Source organism: Limulus polyphemus, unplaced genomic scaffold (assembly GCF_000517525.1).
Source record: "Limulus polyphemus unplaced genomic scaffold, Limulus_polyphemus-2.1.2 Scaffold31, whole genome shotgun sequence".
Taxonomy (NCBI): domain Eukaryota; kingdom Metazoa; phylum Arthropoda; class Merostomata; order Xiphosura; family Limulidae; genus Limulus; species Limulus polyphemus.
This window is the reverse complement of record NW_013665641.1, coordinates 1,385,853-1,400,179: the sequence shown is the minus strand read 5'-3', so window position 1 is coordinate 1,400,179 and position 14,327 is coordinate 1,385,853. Positions and strand designations below refer to the sequence as shown.

Below are 14,327 nucleotides of genomic sequence, written 5' to 3'. Positions count from 1 at the left end.
TTGTGTGTGTCTATAAAGTTAGTGCATGGTAAATAAAAGTGATTGTGTGTGTCTAATAAAGTTGTGCATAGGTAAATAAAAGTGATTGTGTGTGTCTATAAAAGTTGTACATGGTAAATAAAAGTGATTGTGTGTGTCTATAAAAGTTGTGCATGGTAAATAAAAGTGATTGTATATGTTTACAATTCTTTAGTTCTACTTGCGGAATAACTTATACTAGGTACAAACATTTATCTGTTAAAAATCAAAAAATAATTTTAACTTGTTGATATTTGATCGTTTTAAAGTACTTACTTACTGTTGTTCTTACGTTCTGTTGCTAACATTATTGGTTAAAACCAATTTTTCGTCAAGCTTGTATAGCACAAAAATATAAAATCGTAACTATAACCAAATACTATAATTTTAGAGAAAGAGAGCAACAAATTTCAGTTTGAACCGATAGCATGCTTGTTTGTAAGAGAATTATGATAAACGATAGCTTTACAAAACACTGTAAGACCAATCTAAATCATTACTCCAAAAAAAAATATTATTTTAAAAATAGTCGCATGTTCGTTGCAACATAAAGAGAAAAGAGCAGGGCATTTGCTCTCAAACAAATTGTGTAAGATAACTGATAAAAACCACGACCTACCTGTGGTTGATTTTGATTTCAGATCTTCTGAAGGAGTTAGCTGGTATTGTTTATGGCCTGATCTCAGGAAATTTTTGTCTTTACGCTGTGGTTTAGGGTACTTCTCCTGGATTCCTGGTACTTCTTGAAACTGATAACTATTATTTGGGGCCCGGAAAACGGTCACACTTTCTTCAAAATCTGATGAAAAGTCCTCGCAGACTCCATTTGTTGAGATAGGCGATGAAGAATTGGTAAGCGCGTTTGATACAGCTTGGGGGTCTGTTCTTTCCTAAAACACCAAAATATTCATTAGAAAAGAGTTGATAACCAAATACAACACAACGGTTGTGGTGTATTGTTGCGTAACGGCACAGCTTTTAATCAATGAAAGAAGTTTGCAATCAGTAATTAACCTCATGTTCACAAATATTATTAATAATGAATACATTTTTATTTTATAATACTTCCTAATAAAGCATGCATGCATAATTTAATCTTTTCATTTTTAAATAGACTTCATCTCAATCCATTTTAGTTTAATCTACTTTTTAACAATTACAACGTTTCTCTACAAAAAGGTCAAACATCATTGATAACTTCTCTCCAAAACAACATTTAATACTCTTATCGAAACAACTCGACAACTTATTCAGGAAACAGTTGCAAATTGGGCGAGGGAAGCTGGGATGTTCTCAGTACAAATTAATAACACAACTCAAAATATCACTTCAAAAGATCAGTACTCTGTTATCATTCGTTACGTTAACAGAACACATTCACGAATACTGGAAAATACTTGTTTCAATTGCTGATGGGGGTTCACTAGTTCTGCAAAACCGACATATGAAAATCCACTGTAAGGACAATATAAAGGTTTTACTGTGTGGCTATCAACAGAGTCCCCGCACAAAGTTTATGTCTGGTGCTATGCAGATACCACATAGGCTTATATTAACAAGTATATTTGCACTGAGCTTCGCTAATGTATGATCGCACTATTAGTCCTGTGTTCACAATACAGTTCCACTTAGCACTCGTACACACACATACTTCTATTTTTACATATAAAACACTTTTAAAATAGGACAACGTTTGTGTCTAGAAATCAGTCTAGCACTGTTTGACCTATAAGTATCTTATTAATGATGTTTAGAGGGGAGAAGTACTTAGGGTTAGGCTTAACATGTATTGTGTACCTCTCTAATTCGCTCATCAGCTCATTTTTGTTTCTGTTTTCCTTATAATATTGAAACGAGTTGTCCAGGAATCTGTATGATAGAGTCGGCATGTCTGAGTTGTTGTGAAGAAATACCGAGTTTGTTAAGCGTGGGACTCTGTATGCTTTCGTTAAAATATAGTTTTGTATTTGCTGATGTGTGTTTTTGATACATTGCTCCATGCTGTGCAGACGTATTCTACGACTGGTCTTATGTATGTTCTGTTAAATTTTAATATGTTTCTGGTGAATCTCCTTGTTTGTTGCCCGTCAGGCTCATAAGAAAACTCGCTCTTTTCCAGATTCTGGTTTTAATGCTATTAATGTGTGGGATCCGGGTTAATTTCGAGTTAAAAGTAATCCCTAAGAATTTTTCTGATGTTGCTACCTGTAAGAGAGTCCCGTCTAGAACTAACTGTGGTATTATTTTGCTGGATTTTGTTAATAGTATGACTTGTGTTTTGTCCGTATGAATTTAAATTCTCCATTTATTGCAATACAGTTCTATCTCGCTTAGTGCAGGTTGAACATTATATATTGGCGTTGTTGGGTTTGGGGTACTCTTCCAGACAGCAGCTTCATATGCGAACTATGAGCAAAAAGTGTGATTTGGGTCTTTAAGAGGCATGTCGCTGGCATACATGATAAACAGGAGTAGGGCTAAATCCTCTTCCCTGATGGACGCCCGTCTCTAGAGTGAGCACTTGGAGTAGGTGCTTTCAAAATTTACTCTGATGTTCCTATCTTCGAGGAAGTTAGAAACCCAGTGGATAACTTCTTTGGGAAGTCCCATTTTGGACAGTTTGTATCTGATTCCATTGTGCCTTACTTTACCGAATGTTTTTTCTACACCAAGAAAGCATGCGACTCTGCAGTGTTTTTTTATTAAAGCCTTCTTTTAATCTAATTAGATGTTTTGTTGTTTCTCTTGCTCTTTGGAAACAGTTTTGTGTTTCTGGGAGTATTGATTTGGTTGCTAGGTAAGTTATGAGCCTAGTATTTTTTATAGAAGTTTTCCTATATTGCTTGCTAAGCTTATGGGTCGGTAGTTTTCGGAGTTATTCTCTGGTTTTCCTCCCTTTTGAAACATAAGAACATCGGCCTGTATCAAAACCAAATTATGCTTTATACATTGACCTTGTTATAATATCAAGGATTCAAGAAATATAAACCTGACGTGCGGGTAAAGGTGCAAGCTTATAAAGAATTGCTACTTAAATATGAGAAAGTAGTCACAGCTCATATTTTCATGCGCATATTTGAATTGACTTCAATATTGTAAAATTAGCAAAATGGATTTCTTAAAAGCTCTTAAAATAGTGGCTGGAATACAGAAGAAGCTCAAAACATTGATGGATATTCTGATGTTTAGATAATTTTTATAGAGTGGACAAATGATAAGCTCCAACAACTGGAAGATTGTGAACTTGAAGTACAGGCAAAGGGTATGGAAGAAGAAAACCATGGAAAGCGAATCCGCTCATGATGTACAAATATCTCATACTATTACAGCCTATAGAATTCAAGTCCACAACATGATCCTTAACATAATTAATTAGAGCACGCGTCGCTGTTTTCTTTCCAGTGGAACACTCTATGCCAACCTTGTTTGTCTTAACCTTAGAATTTTTTTCTAAAATAAGAGATCCAGAGTTTCAGAAACCGGTACTGGAAGAATTAAGCAAACGTTTGATCAAGTTTGATGATAGAAACACAGTGAAAAAAATGCACGATGTGAATTAATCAGTCTGGCTTTGTGTTGGAACAAGTTGAAGAGATCACCACTAGGGTGAGAAAAGAAACATCTAGAGAAGACTAGAGTATGGGATGTGTAGGGATATATCAACGGGGCTGGGGAATAAGTCATGCTATACATGTAAGAACTCCGCTATTTGTTACTGCCAAGTTCTGAGACGATATATATTATGATAGATGCCTATAACATGAGTGGCCTGGCCTACAAGTTTCTATTGACTCTGTTTTTCACACAAGTTGGCTGTGAGAGAAGTTTCCCTATCTTGAAATTTATTAAGAATCGACTGTATCCCAGGAGCACCTGGAGTCGTTCAGACATATGGCAAGAACAAGACGTTCTGACGAGTCTTGATTTGGATGGAGTGATTGATAGGAGTGAACTGCTCAGAGTCTGCTCACACCGTAAAGTAATTCACCAGTATTTTCTTACTTGTTGCTTACAAGGATGTATGTGATCTTACAATCAGTCAGCAGAGAGATGTACACGTAAGGAGACTGACTTATTTAGTTTATTAATCTGAATAATGAAGTAGGCCTTATTTAAAGTATATTAATTTGTTTCGGTAAAATGCAAATATCCCAGTTGGTAAAAACAACACCAAGTTCTCTGATTGAAATTAAACGTTAAACCTAAGTCGTTAAAGCCACTGATATAAACTTATATATCAGTCAAATGCAATGTTTTTATTCACACATTTACTATTTTTAAGCAAGCCGGAGCCTACTACACCGCCAACTAATAAAATAAATTGAAATAAATGAGTTTACACACAAATAAATTGAAATAAATAAATTCATGTCATTTGTATTTCAAGTATGTCTGCGTAGGTTTCCTGTAACCTATATTTACAGCAAATAGAAAGAAAAAAAGTTCCGGTACAAGAAAATAGTTCACATATACAGTTAAAAGGAGTACCACGCTAAAATAATTACACAATGAATAATTTATTAAAACAGGAACCAGCCCTAAAATGACTCTACATGTTTCGATGTTCTTACGCCACCATCTTTAGAAGAACACCGAAACATGTAGTCATTTTAAGGCTGGTTCCAAAGTTTAATAAATTATTTATTGTGTAATTATTTTAGCGTTGTACTCCTTTTAATTGTATATATGTATGTATTACACAAGGGCAGTTTTAAATTATATTTAAGAAAGTATGTTTTATTTCACTCTTTGTAAATAGTTTACGCCAAAACTTAAGTTTATATAAAAAAAAAACGAACGTCTATAAGCAGTTTATTGAAGTATATATATATATATAATATTAAAACGTATGCAGCACCAAACACAAGAGGGTAATGTTGTGCACATTGTAGAAGTGATACCGGTGCTTACACAAATACGTTTAAATCGAATTGGATCACTGTAGTTCATAGAAGTCCTGTATTTGTGTAAATTCTGCCTTCTTTCGTGGTACTAATGAATAAGGCGCCACAGACTCAACGTGGACCTGTGTACATTGAAATGCTAGGTCCGATTTTTAGTTCCTCTCTGTCACTGAATGGAATAGTTATTTACATTTCCGCAAAAACAAACAAAAAAACAAGACTTGTGATACAGTACTGCGGTGATTGAGATCATAAAACAAGACTTGGGATACAGTACTGCGGTGATTGAGATCATAAAACAAGACGTGTGATACAGTACTGCGGTGATTGACATCATAAAACAAGACTTGTGATACAGTACTGCGGTGATTGACATCATAAATACAAAGCAGATGATTAGCCACCATAGTAATTCCGCAGGTAAATACTGTCGCAAAATAGTCAAGTGTAAATGGGATTGCTACAAAATTAGTCAAATCTAATATATTGAATAAAGCATCTTGAGACGAACTAAAACATCTGAATGTGAATAACACTCATTGATCTTTTCTCTGTCATGGCTTTTATGAAAGTAGAAATTTTTCTGATGGTTGATTTCGAAAGCAATGATAAAGAAGGTGTTGTGCACTTTGATATTGTTGTTTTTTTCGTAGTGTCTGTTTGTTTGTAGTTAAGCACAAAGCTACATAAAGGGTTATCTGTGCTTTGCCCGCCACGGGTATTGAAACCCGGTTTCTAGCGTTGTAAGTCCGCAGACATACCGCGTGCCACTGGGGAGCTCGTAGTTTCTACTTGTTTAGGTATGAACATGAAAATTGAATCACTGTTAAGGATATTGTGGTGTGCTTTCTTAAATGGGAACTGGAAATAAAGCATTAATGAAACTAAATACCTTGCAATTATTGAATATGAACATCAAAAACTGTAGAGGTCAAACCTACGATAATGCTTCAAATATGGCTGGAAAATATTCGGGACTTCAAGCAAGAATTTAAAAGCAAGCAGAATCAGCCTTATTTATACCTTGCGCTAGCCATTCGTTACGTCTAGTCGGCAATTATGCAGCAGAATCATGAAGGGTAATTTTTCTGTGTTAAAAAGAGTGAAGAACAATTTACGGAACACAATATCTGAAAATTGTTTATCCTATCTTTCACTTCTGAACATAGAAAACGAGGAATTAGAACATATGAATTACGAACTAACTGTTGACCAGTTTACGGTGAAAAAGTCAGCAAAGTTTTGATGTGAGTTAGGTATTTATTCTTTATTTGTTACTAGCTAGTTACTAATTCACACCATTATGAGTTATCTAAACTAGATGTTTGTGCTAGTACTTACTAGTATTCATACCCCATTGAAAAAAATATAGAAAAAGTGAACATATTCTAAAAAAAAAGGATTTTTCTGGAAAATATTGCACAGGAAAAGTGTTCGGATTGTGCCGATATAAGCTGTAATGTTTTATATATTAAAAGTGGTACCCTTTATTGAAAAATAACAGTTTTTTTAAGAACTCTATTTTTTTAGTATTATAGTTACAAATTACATCAATAAAGATGTAAATCAAACCTTCAAGTACAGTCTTAGCGAAAGTCGTGTTCTTGTTGTGAGAAGAGTACTTTTATTTAAAATTGTGTTCTGTTATAAAGAAATGGTTGTTGCACACATCACAGTTATTTTTCTAATTGCCTGAATGTTGAAATACCCAAAGTGTGAAATTAATTTTTTATGGACATTTGTTTGCGGTGCCATTCAATAGATGGCGCCATATTATATATTTTATTCGGTCACATAAATTGATAGGTACATATATACACGCTACGTCCATTATAGTAAGATGATTATGTCAAGAGTAATACTAACTATAAAGGCTATGCACTATGTCGGTTTTGTTTACTTCGCCATATTGGCCGTAAGAACAAACTAGTGAAATAACGGTGAACCTAGCTGTTAAATGCTTAGAACTGAATCGTGTAATAATGCCAATTGGTTGTGTTGCTGTTGGTTGTACAAAATACAGGTGTGATCTTTGGCCATCTATATTGCTGTCTCCATGTAGAATAATGTGGCTGTTACATAGAAGCAGCACTTTTCTAGTCTTGCTATATACTGCAACCCAAACACTCAAAGAGCTGTCGGACAGTCATTGTGAATGACATACCTACAAACATATTCGTATTGTATTAAAAGTATTTTTCTAGACAATGAAACTATCATGAATATTAATACCAGCACCACAAAATCTTCAAGTTATGGGCTTGAACAGGGAAAATTTTTTGATGCAGACACAGACACGTCCACCTAATATAATATTCCTTCGCAGTGCACAATTATGAATATGGGCTGAAATATAGCATTAATACATAGTTGTTTTTTTTATGCGTGAACTGCTGGTAACTTAACAACCTTACTGGTCCTAGTGATTTTACCATTTTTATTGTCAAACAAGAAAAGTACTTCACAAATATGAAAATATAACTTTTGCTGTAAATTGTCACTGTTGAGTCATTTTAATACATTAAACCGCCATTAATTACACATATATTCACATACAAATTAACAGATTATATTATCTCAGAAACTATAAGTACACTTAAGAGCATGTAGCTGATGCTTGTTTGATGAAAAATTTGAATATTTGGATAGAATCATGCATTAAAAGCTTAACTAGTATAGAGCCTATAAAATGTCGATGTAATGTAACGTTAGAATCCATGCGTTATGTCGTTAAGCAATTAGATCTAGATCCTAGGCATAATAGATCTAGTAAACGTAAGCAACGTTAACAAACAACCTCACAAACAAGTCGATTCTCTTTAAAGTTAGAACGATATCAGTCGTCAGCACACATGAAATACTGCTAAGCGAATAAAGATGATTAATTGAAACTCGTCTAAGTTCAGTTTAAAAGTTCTTGTACCAGTTCAAATAGATTATGAAAAGTGACGAGTGGTATACTTTCCACAGTATGACAGTGTGCACCCAGCCTGTCACAAAGTATTTATAGGCATCTAACCTTTGTATGCCTTCAATATGTGGCACTAAAATTAAAAACTAGATTACTGAAAATATCAGGGTATTCCATGTCGAAAATGTCCATAACTGTGTCTCTGTTTGTCAACATAACTTATGAAGCGGCAGCTAAACCTGTGGTCATTGTCGGGGGAATAAAGTACGGGTCTGTCATAGCCACTCCAAATTGCTGACATTTTACCTTGTATCGATGTTTAGACAGTTCATCAACGTTGCAGTTGGTAAAGTCGTCGTGCTTACGTCCAAAATGGCAGATGGTAAAACTAGTTCCGCTTTCAGTCACGTGATTGCATAACCCCCTATAGGGGTCCGAACTTGAGATTGCGATTAGAGCCCTAGAATAGCTAAATCCTCCACTGACTAGCAGGTTTTATAGCCCAACCTTTTCACTAACAATTCTCTACGAATTTTTTGTTTGCGTGAAACAATTTGGTACCCCATTTGGACTTGGCCTTCAATAATTTAGAATATGCATTACCCTACTTCAGTAAAGGACCGATAACATCTTCACACAAAACTTTCATTTCTTTTGTTTTTTTGTTGAGAAATGTATATTATAAAAAAACCTTCAAAATTATTAACAATATTTAAAATTACCCATTTGTAAAAGTATGACAAAATAAAACTTTACTTTATAGTAAAAAACTTATTAAAATATAATTATACTCAGAACATATAATAGTTTAAACAATGAAACATCCTAGTAATAATACTCGAATATAGACAAATATTAGATGTACTTCTGCAGGGTCCCTGAAAGTGTTCTGTTTCAAGAGTAAATTAAACCAAAATTAAGAGTAAAAATATTTTTATTTCTTGCTTTTTAAGTTAATATGTCATGCTGTGTTGCAGCCTACTGACCGAGTTATTTTTCTCGTGATTCATGGCATGCTCACGTTTTACTGACGTCACGACAGTAAAAATTGCAACGTTAAGCGTCCCTTACGTAACGTCATTTTAGTATTTACTGACTGACTGACAGACAATACACTACTGTATATGGTGCGAGTGGATAAAACTGGTGACCCTCCAGTGCATCCATGTGCTATATAACTCGCGTTTTGTTTACAGAGCAAAATTTGATAGGTAGAGTTTATTAGCGATTCTTGTAAAAATTAATTTACTTCATTTAAACTATAAAAAAAATGTGTTTAACGTAAATGTTTGTATTTCAATATAAGGGCTTACATGAGACATTTATATTATAGAATATGGTAGTTTTAAGTTTGTATATTACAAAATAAAAAAATTTAATCACGTATTTCTTGAAATGTTTATGATGATACACTATACTCTCTTACGTCATTCCAACTACCAACAAAAATAAAAATAAAATAAGATAAATAAATATAAAAGAGTTGAACTTTATCCTTTACAATACTGGATCTATAAAGGTCAGGCTGTGTCCTAAATTTCATTATAGTAAGTTGATGAATATTATTAAGAATCGCAGCAACTTGTGTGTTTTAAGGGTTAACGTGTGTGTTAGCAATTAAATATAGCACTTATACTATAATATTGAGGTTAGAGACACACAAAGGTACTCAGTGCAAGAAGGTTTGAAACTTTTGTAAATTTATTGTTTTGTGTTAAAAGAGAGTTTATCTTGGTAAGATTGCAGTCACTCTTATGATTTCAGATTATATTATTTGTGAATTTTAAATTTTGTCACAACTTCCTGCTGTTATTATTTTGTTTTAATCATTTGATAAACTGATAAGCTGGAAGAAAGTATTTTTCTTGACTTTAGTTTTTTCGGTACTGTACAAATCTAATTTTATAGTGGCGTGTGATCTGTGTTAAACATTAAACAAGGTCATTTGTTAAAAAAGATCCTCCTGTATCTCTTAAATATCAATTGAGATAACGATTACGTCGGAATATATTAATATTAGCTTGAAATGTAATTGTCACCCTCCAATACTAAAATATTTCTTCTGTTATGTTTCAAGTGTTGATTTAAAAGAATGTGTTCTACATTTCAATACTGCCATTTCTTACCTCTAGAGGGATGTGAGAGAAAACATCTCTTACATCTGGAATGTGTTCATGACTTTGTCTCCGACAAATCGTGTTTTTACAAGTTAGAAAACGTTTTTTCACTGCTTCCACCTGATGATGGGTAAGCGTAGCCAAATGCTCCTCTAGTTGTTTCTCTTTGTCCTGGCCATCTAAGACCCGCACAAAAGAAAATTTAACATCAAAATTAATAGATAATAACTGAAAAAATATCAAGATTGTTCAATAAAAATATTCCGAAAATTTTTAAATACCTAAACTTTCTGCACAATTTAACTTCAGATAAGAGAACTTAGTTCTAGGAGATTAACATTAAATTATAAAAAGGCAACTATCAAAATGTTATTCAACATGATATAGTCTAAATTCACCAACAGATATTTCATGAAGGCATAAGTAGCTCTAGCTTAACTGATAAGTATTCTACAAATGGCTTAAGGACTTAATATCAATAGACAAATTTAATACAAAAGCGAATAGCTTTCTTTCTAGAGAAACATTTTTATCGCCTCGACTTTTTGCGTTACGGTTTTTTGCAGGAACTTAATATCCATCTAATCACAGTAATAGGCTTAGAACAAATTAACAGATAGAACAAAGTTTAGATGCAAAGACGTATTGGTAGGCAGCAGGAGTATTTCCCCCAAGCTCAGGGAAAGGCCCCCAAATGGGTCTGATTTACGCAAATTACGCCATAGCTTAGGGCCATCAACTGAGGGCTACGCGAGGTAAGATTTCTTTGCACCAAGAAAACAGATTCCTTTAGTGAAATGACGCTCTTGTTTAAATGTGAAAAATTCAAACAATCGAGTTTAGTGATATTGTTACAAAGTACCTAGTGAAAGTTCTGTGTATGTTACTGTTCTTGGTTAAAACAATCAGTTGTAAATGACAAGACAAAACTTCTTTATTCTCACGTATCAGTTCATATTCATTAAGGTCACTTGTTGGAATAAAGTTTTGTCTTGTGATTTACGACTGGTTGGTGTCAAATATGGATATTTCTAACTAGAAATGCACTCAGAGTGCAATCCACGACCCTCAAAATTTTCAGCATTTTCAGTAAACAACCTAAAAATATACACTAAACAACTCCTTATCTTCAGAGATGTAGGTCTAAATGCCAGAATCTTTCTATCTCAATTTGTCTCGAGTTTTGACTTTTTTGAAAATCCTAATGTGCTACTATTATAACTAGTTTTGTTGACCTTCAGTATAACATTGATCTACATTCTCAAGAAGTTAATCTTTTGGTTCTTTTATCAAAATCAGATGAAATATTTTCGATTTAAAATGTTCACACACACACGTGTAAACAATTCTAGTGGCAAATAGAATAACTAACGATAATAAGTAGTACTTTAAAAAAAGAATAAACCATGAAATATAATTTAAAGTTTTATCATATATTTGGAATGTATTTTCCTACAGCGGAAAATTTTTATGCCAAAATCCAAACAGGGTAAAACAGAATTTACTAGGGTTATTCTTCATCCTTGTTAATGTGCGAGTGATCAGCTTCAACAAGGAGCGCTTCTTATATTTTTTATCGAAAAAAATCCGAAGCGTTTTGTCTCCATCTTAGTTATGAAAAGAAACACACTGCAATTTGTTTAAGCTTTGAATTATCTATTAGTTGTTCTAAGTTTAATACTGTGATCGGTAGCATGTCAACTTCCTAAAGATGCCCCAAAGTTTTAAACAGTTTGTTACTGAAAAAAAGGTTGCTCTTTTTTTTATATAAATATCTCTACCTTCTATCTCAAACTATATCAACATAATTTTCCTGAATTTATTGGGTATTAATAATCGGGGCGTATTTCTTGATAACAAGAGATTCTTTCATACTGAAATCTCTTTTATTTGAGACGGAAAAAAAATGTTTTATTATTAATTCTTATTGCACACAAAAAATCCTCTAGTTCTTTTTACAACACATAAGTACAACTTAACCTTCGTTCTTCCTTACTTTGGTGAAGGATCTTTTATCTTAAAAGATCAACTTGTACAACTTCAGAGAAAAGCTTTTATCTAAATTACTGATAGAACTGTTTCAGAATTAATATTAGACATTCTGTTTTTCCTATATAGATAAAGTATACAAATTATTTAGATCATTAACTATTTGCAAATATACTTTCACTTTGTATTCAAAATTCCTGATCAGATCCACAATGTTTGCCCCGTATAACATCTAGAAAGTCCTAGCACATGCGCAAAATTAATGTGATATTCCCCTTAGGAATTAACTTTTTGACATCTTCCCAGCTTCGTATGAAAAATTCTTGCGAATTTAAGAATCTCTTTATTTAGACAATACATCCTGCTATTAATTTTACTTGCTACTGAGAATTTTAAATTCAGTTGAACCTTCCCTAATTTTACTTAACAGTACACGGCGTGTTTCGAACAAAGCGAGTTAAGGAAAGCAGTATTACAGTTTTTCTAGTAGTTATATATTTTTTAAATACTAAGCCTGCAATACTTTAACTAGTTTAATCGATACAGGTCTGACTGAAGTATAGAGAACATTATGAAAATGGACATCAGATACAAAATGGAGATAACTAGCTTCTGTAAATTTTATTTTACAATTTCTTCACAAGGGCCAAATATAAATTTTGAAGGCTCTCTGACGACTCTAACCTTTAAGATAATGAAGAATAATGTTATTTTTCAAAATTAATCAAAATAGTGAAAAATATCCATTTAAAGCATAAAAATATATTTAAAGTAAAATTAATTCATTAACTTCGTTTAGAACATCATCTGATGATAACTGTCAAAATAAAAAGTTGACTGAGCTTCACACAACACTTTTGATAACTTTTAATTAGTAACATACAATTTTTTATCAACGTATTATTTGTGCGGCTCTTTTTGTTATTGGAATAAACTCAGTCTCAGAATGGTTCAATGCAATCACAATATTATTTATGATTCCACACCCTCAAGTGCTCAGATGTGATGTCTTGTCGATGATTACAAAGTTTTAGTGAAACTATTTGTGGATGGGAAGGAGGTTGAACAGGGTCTTCTATTTTTTTTTTTTTTCATTAGCTGCTTTAAGCATAATGAATAGTTCCAGGAATAGAGTTTAAATAACTGTAATTCCACCCCACCCCCAATACCAGATGACAGATTAGCCATCCCATCCCTTTCGAAGGTTTTATTGAAATTACGGCACTGGTTTCAAATAAATCTTGGATATTCACATTAAGCATCGTGAACAATGACCCATAGCAAAGTGTAGGCTAAAATGCTATTATACACTCTTCCTACTGTAGCAAAGTGTAGGCTAAAATGCTATTATACACTCTTCCTACTGGAAATACATGTTTAGCCAGTTTAAAATCGTGCACTGAAAATTATCAACTGTCTTACTGTTGTGTTTCATTATAATGATTACCATTAAGGACCAACAAGTGATAACTTGACCTTTACTACCTTCTAAAAGTGATCAGAATACAACAACATATATGCACGTACATGTGGCATGTGAAATATACCATATGTTACTATCTCTTTCAGTGAATATTTTTTCTTCGTCAAATTTTTCAACATTGCTTACATTCACACATACTGACGCACGTATTAACATAAATATAGTCCAAATAACCGGATTTAGCCTACGTTGACCTTGTGACGGTCACAATTGTCATGGGGTCATCCTCCTTCGGTATTTCTGGAAGAACAACTTGCACATCTACATCAGTACTTTTAAGAGGTCACATGTTAGCGTTACTTCCATAACTTACACACTTGTGGTTGTTGTACTTTGTCATTGACCGAAGTTATTTAGTTACATATTACAAATTGTTATTTTGCGCTGAGATGTAACAATCAAACAAATGAAGATTTGGAAAAAAATGAGGAAGTTTCCTTTTTATACGTTCTTTCTGAAGTCGGGCGTGTCTAGTGATTAGCGTGTTCAGACTGTGAATCAAAGGGTTCGTTGTATAAAAGACCTCACTCTGCTTTTGATAAATAATTGTATTTATAAACGGTAAAGATTGAAGACAAAAATTGTTTGTTTGTTTGAAGTTAAGCACAAAGCTACACAATTGGCTATCTGTCCTCTGCCCACCATGGGTATCGAAAACCGGTTTCTAGCATTGTAAGTTCATAGACATACCGCTGTGCCACTGGGGGCAGACGAAAATTGATATTAAGTTAAGCTCAAGTCTAAATAATTTACTATATTAATTTAATGTTGGCTGTATTACGTCTCGTATTCGATATACGTAGATCTTTAATTTATATTATTCTCATTTAACAATATTGTTTCGAGAAACCGATATATTATTAATCATAGATGCAAACATATATATATATATATATATATATATA

General features: G+C 33.1%; 1 protein-coding gene across 2 annotated transcripts in view; it reads right to left on the bottom strand.

Annotated features, from left to right (window-relative positions):
* The window catches only part of LOC106459950 (rho GTPase-activating protein 18-like), a 174,724-nt gene that overhangs the window by 123,644 nt on the left and 36,753 nt on the right, over window positions 1–14,327 (bottom strand). For both annotated transcript variants that reach the window (XM_022386920.1, XM_022386927.1), the window contains exons 4-5: window positions 9,960–10,129; window positions 638–908 (exon numbers count right to left, since the gene is read on the bottom strand). In XM_022386920.1, coding sequence (XP_022242628.1) covers window positions 638–908; window positions 9,960–10,129 — 441 coding nt within the window. The remainder of the gene's footprint in view (window positions 1–637; window positions 909–9,959; window positions 10,130–14,327) is intronic.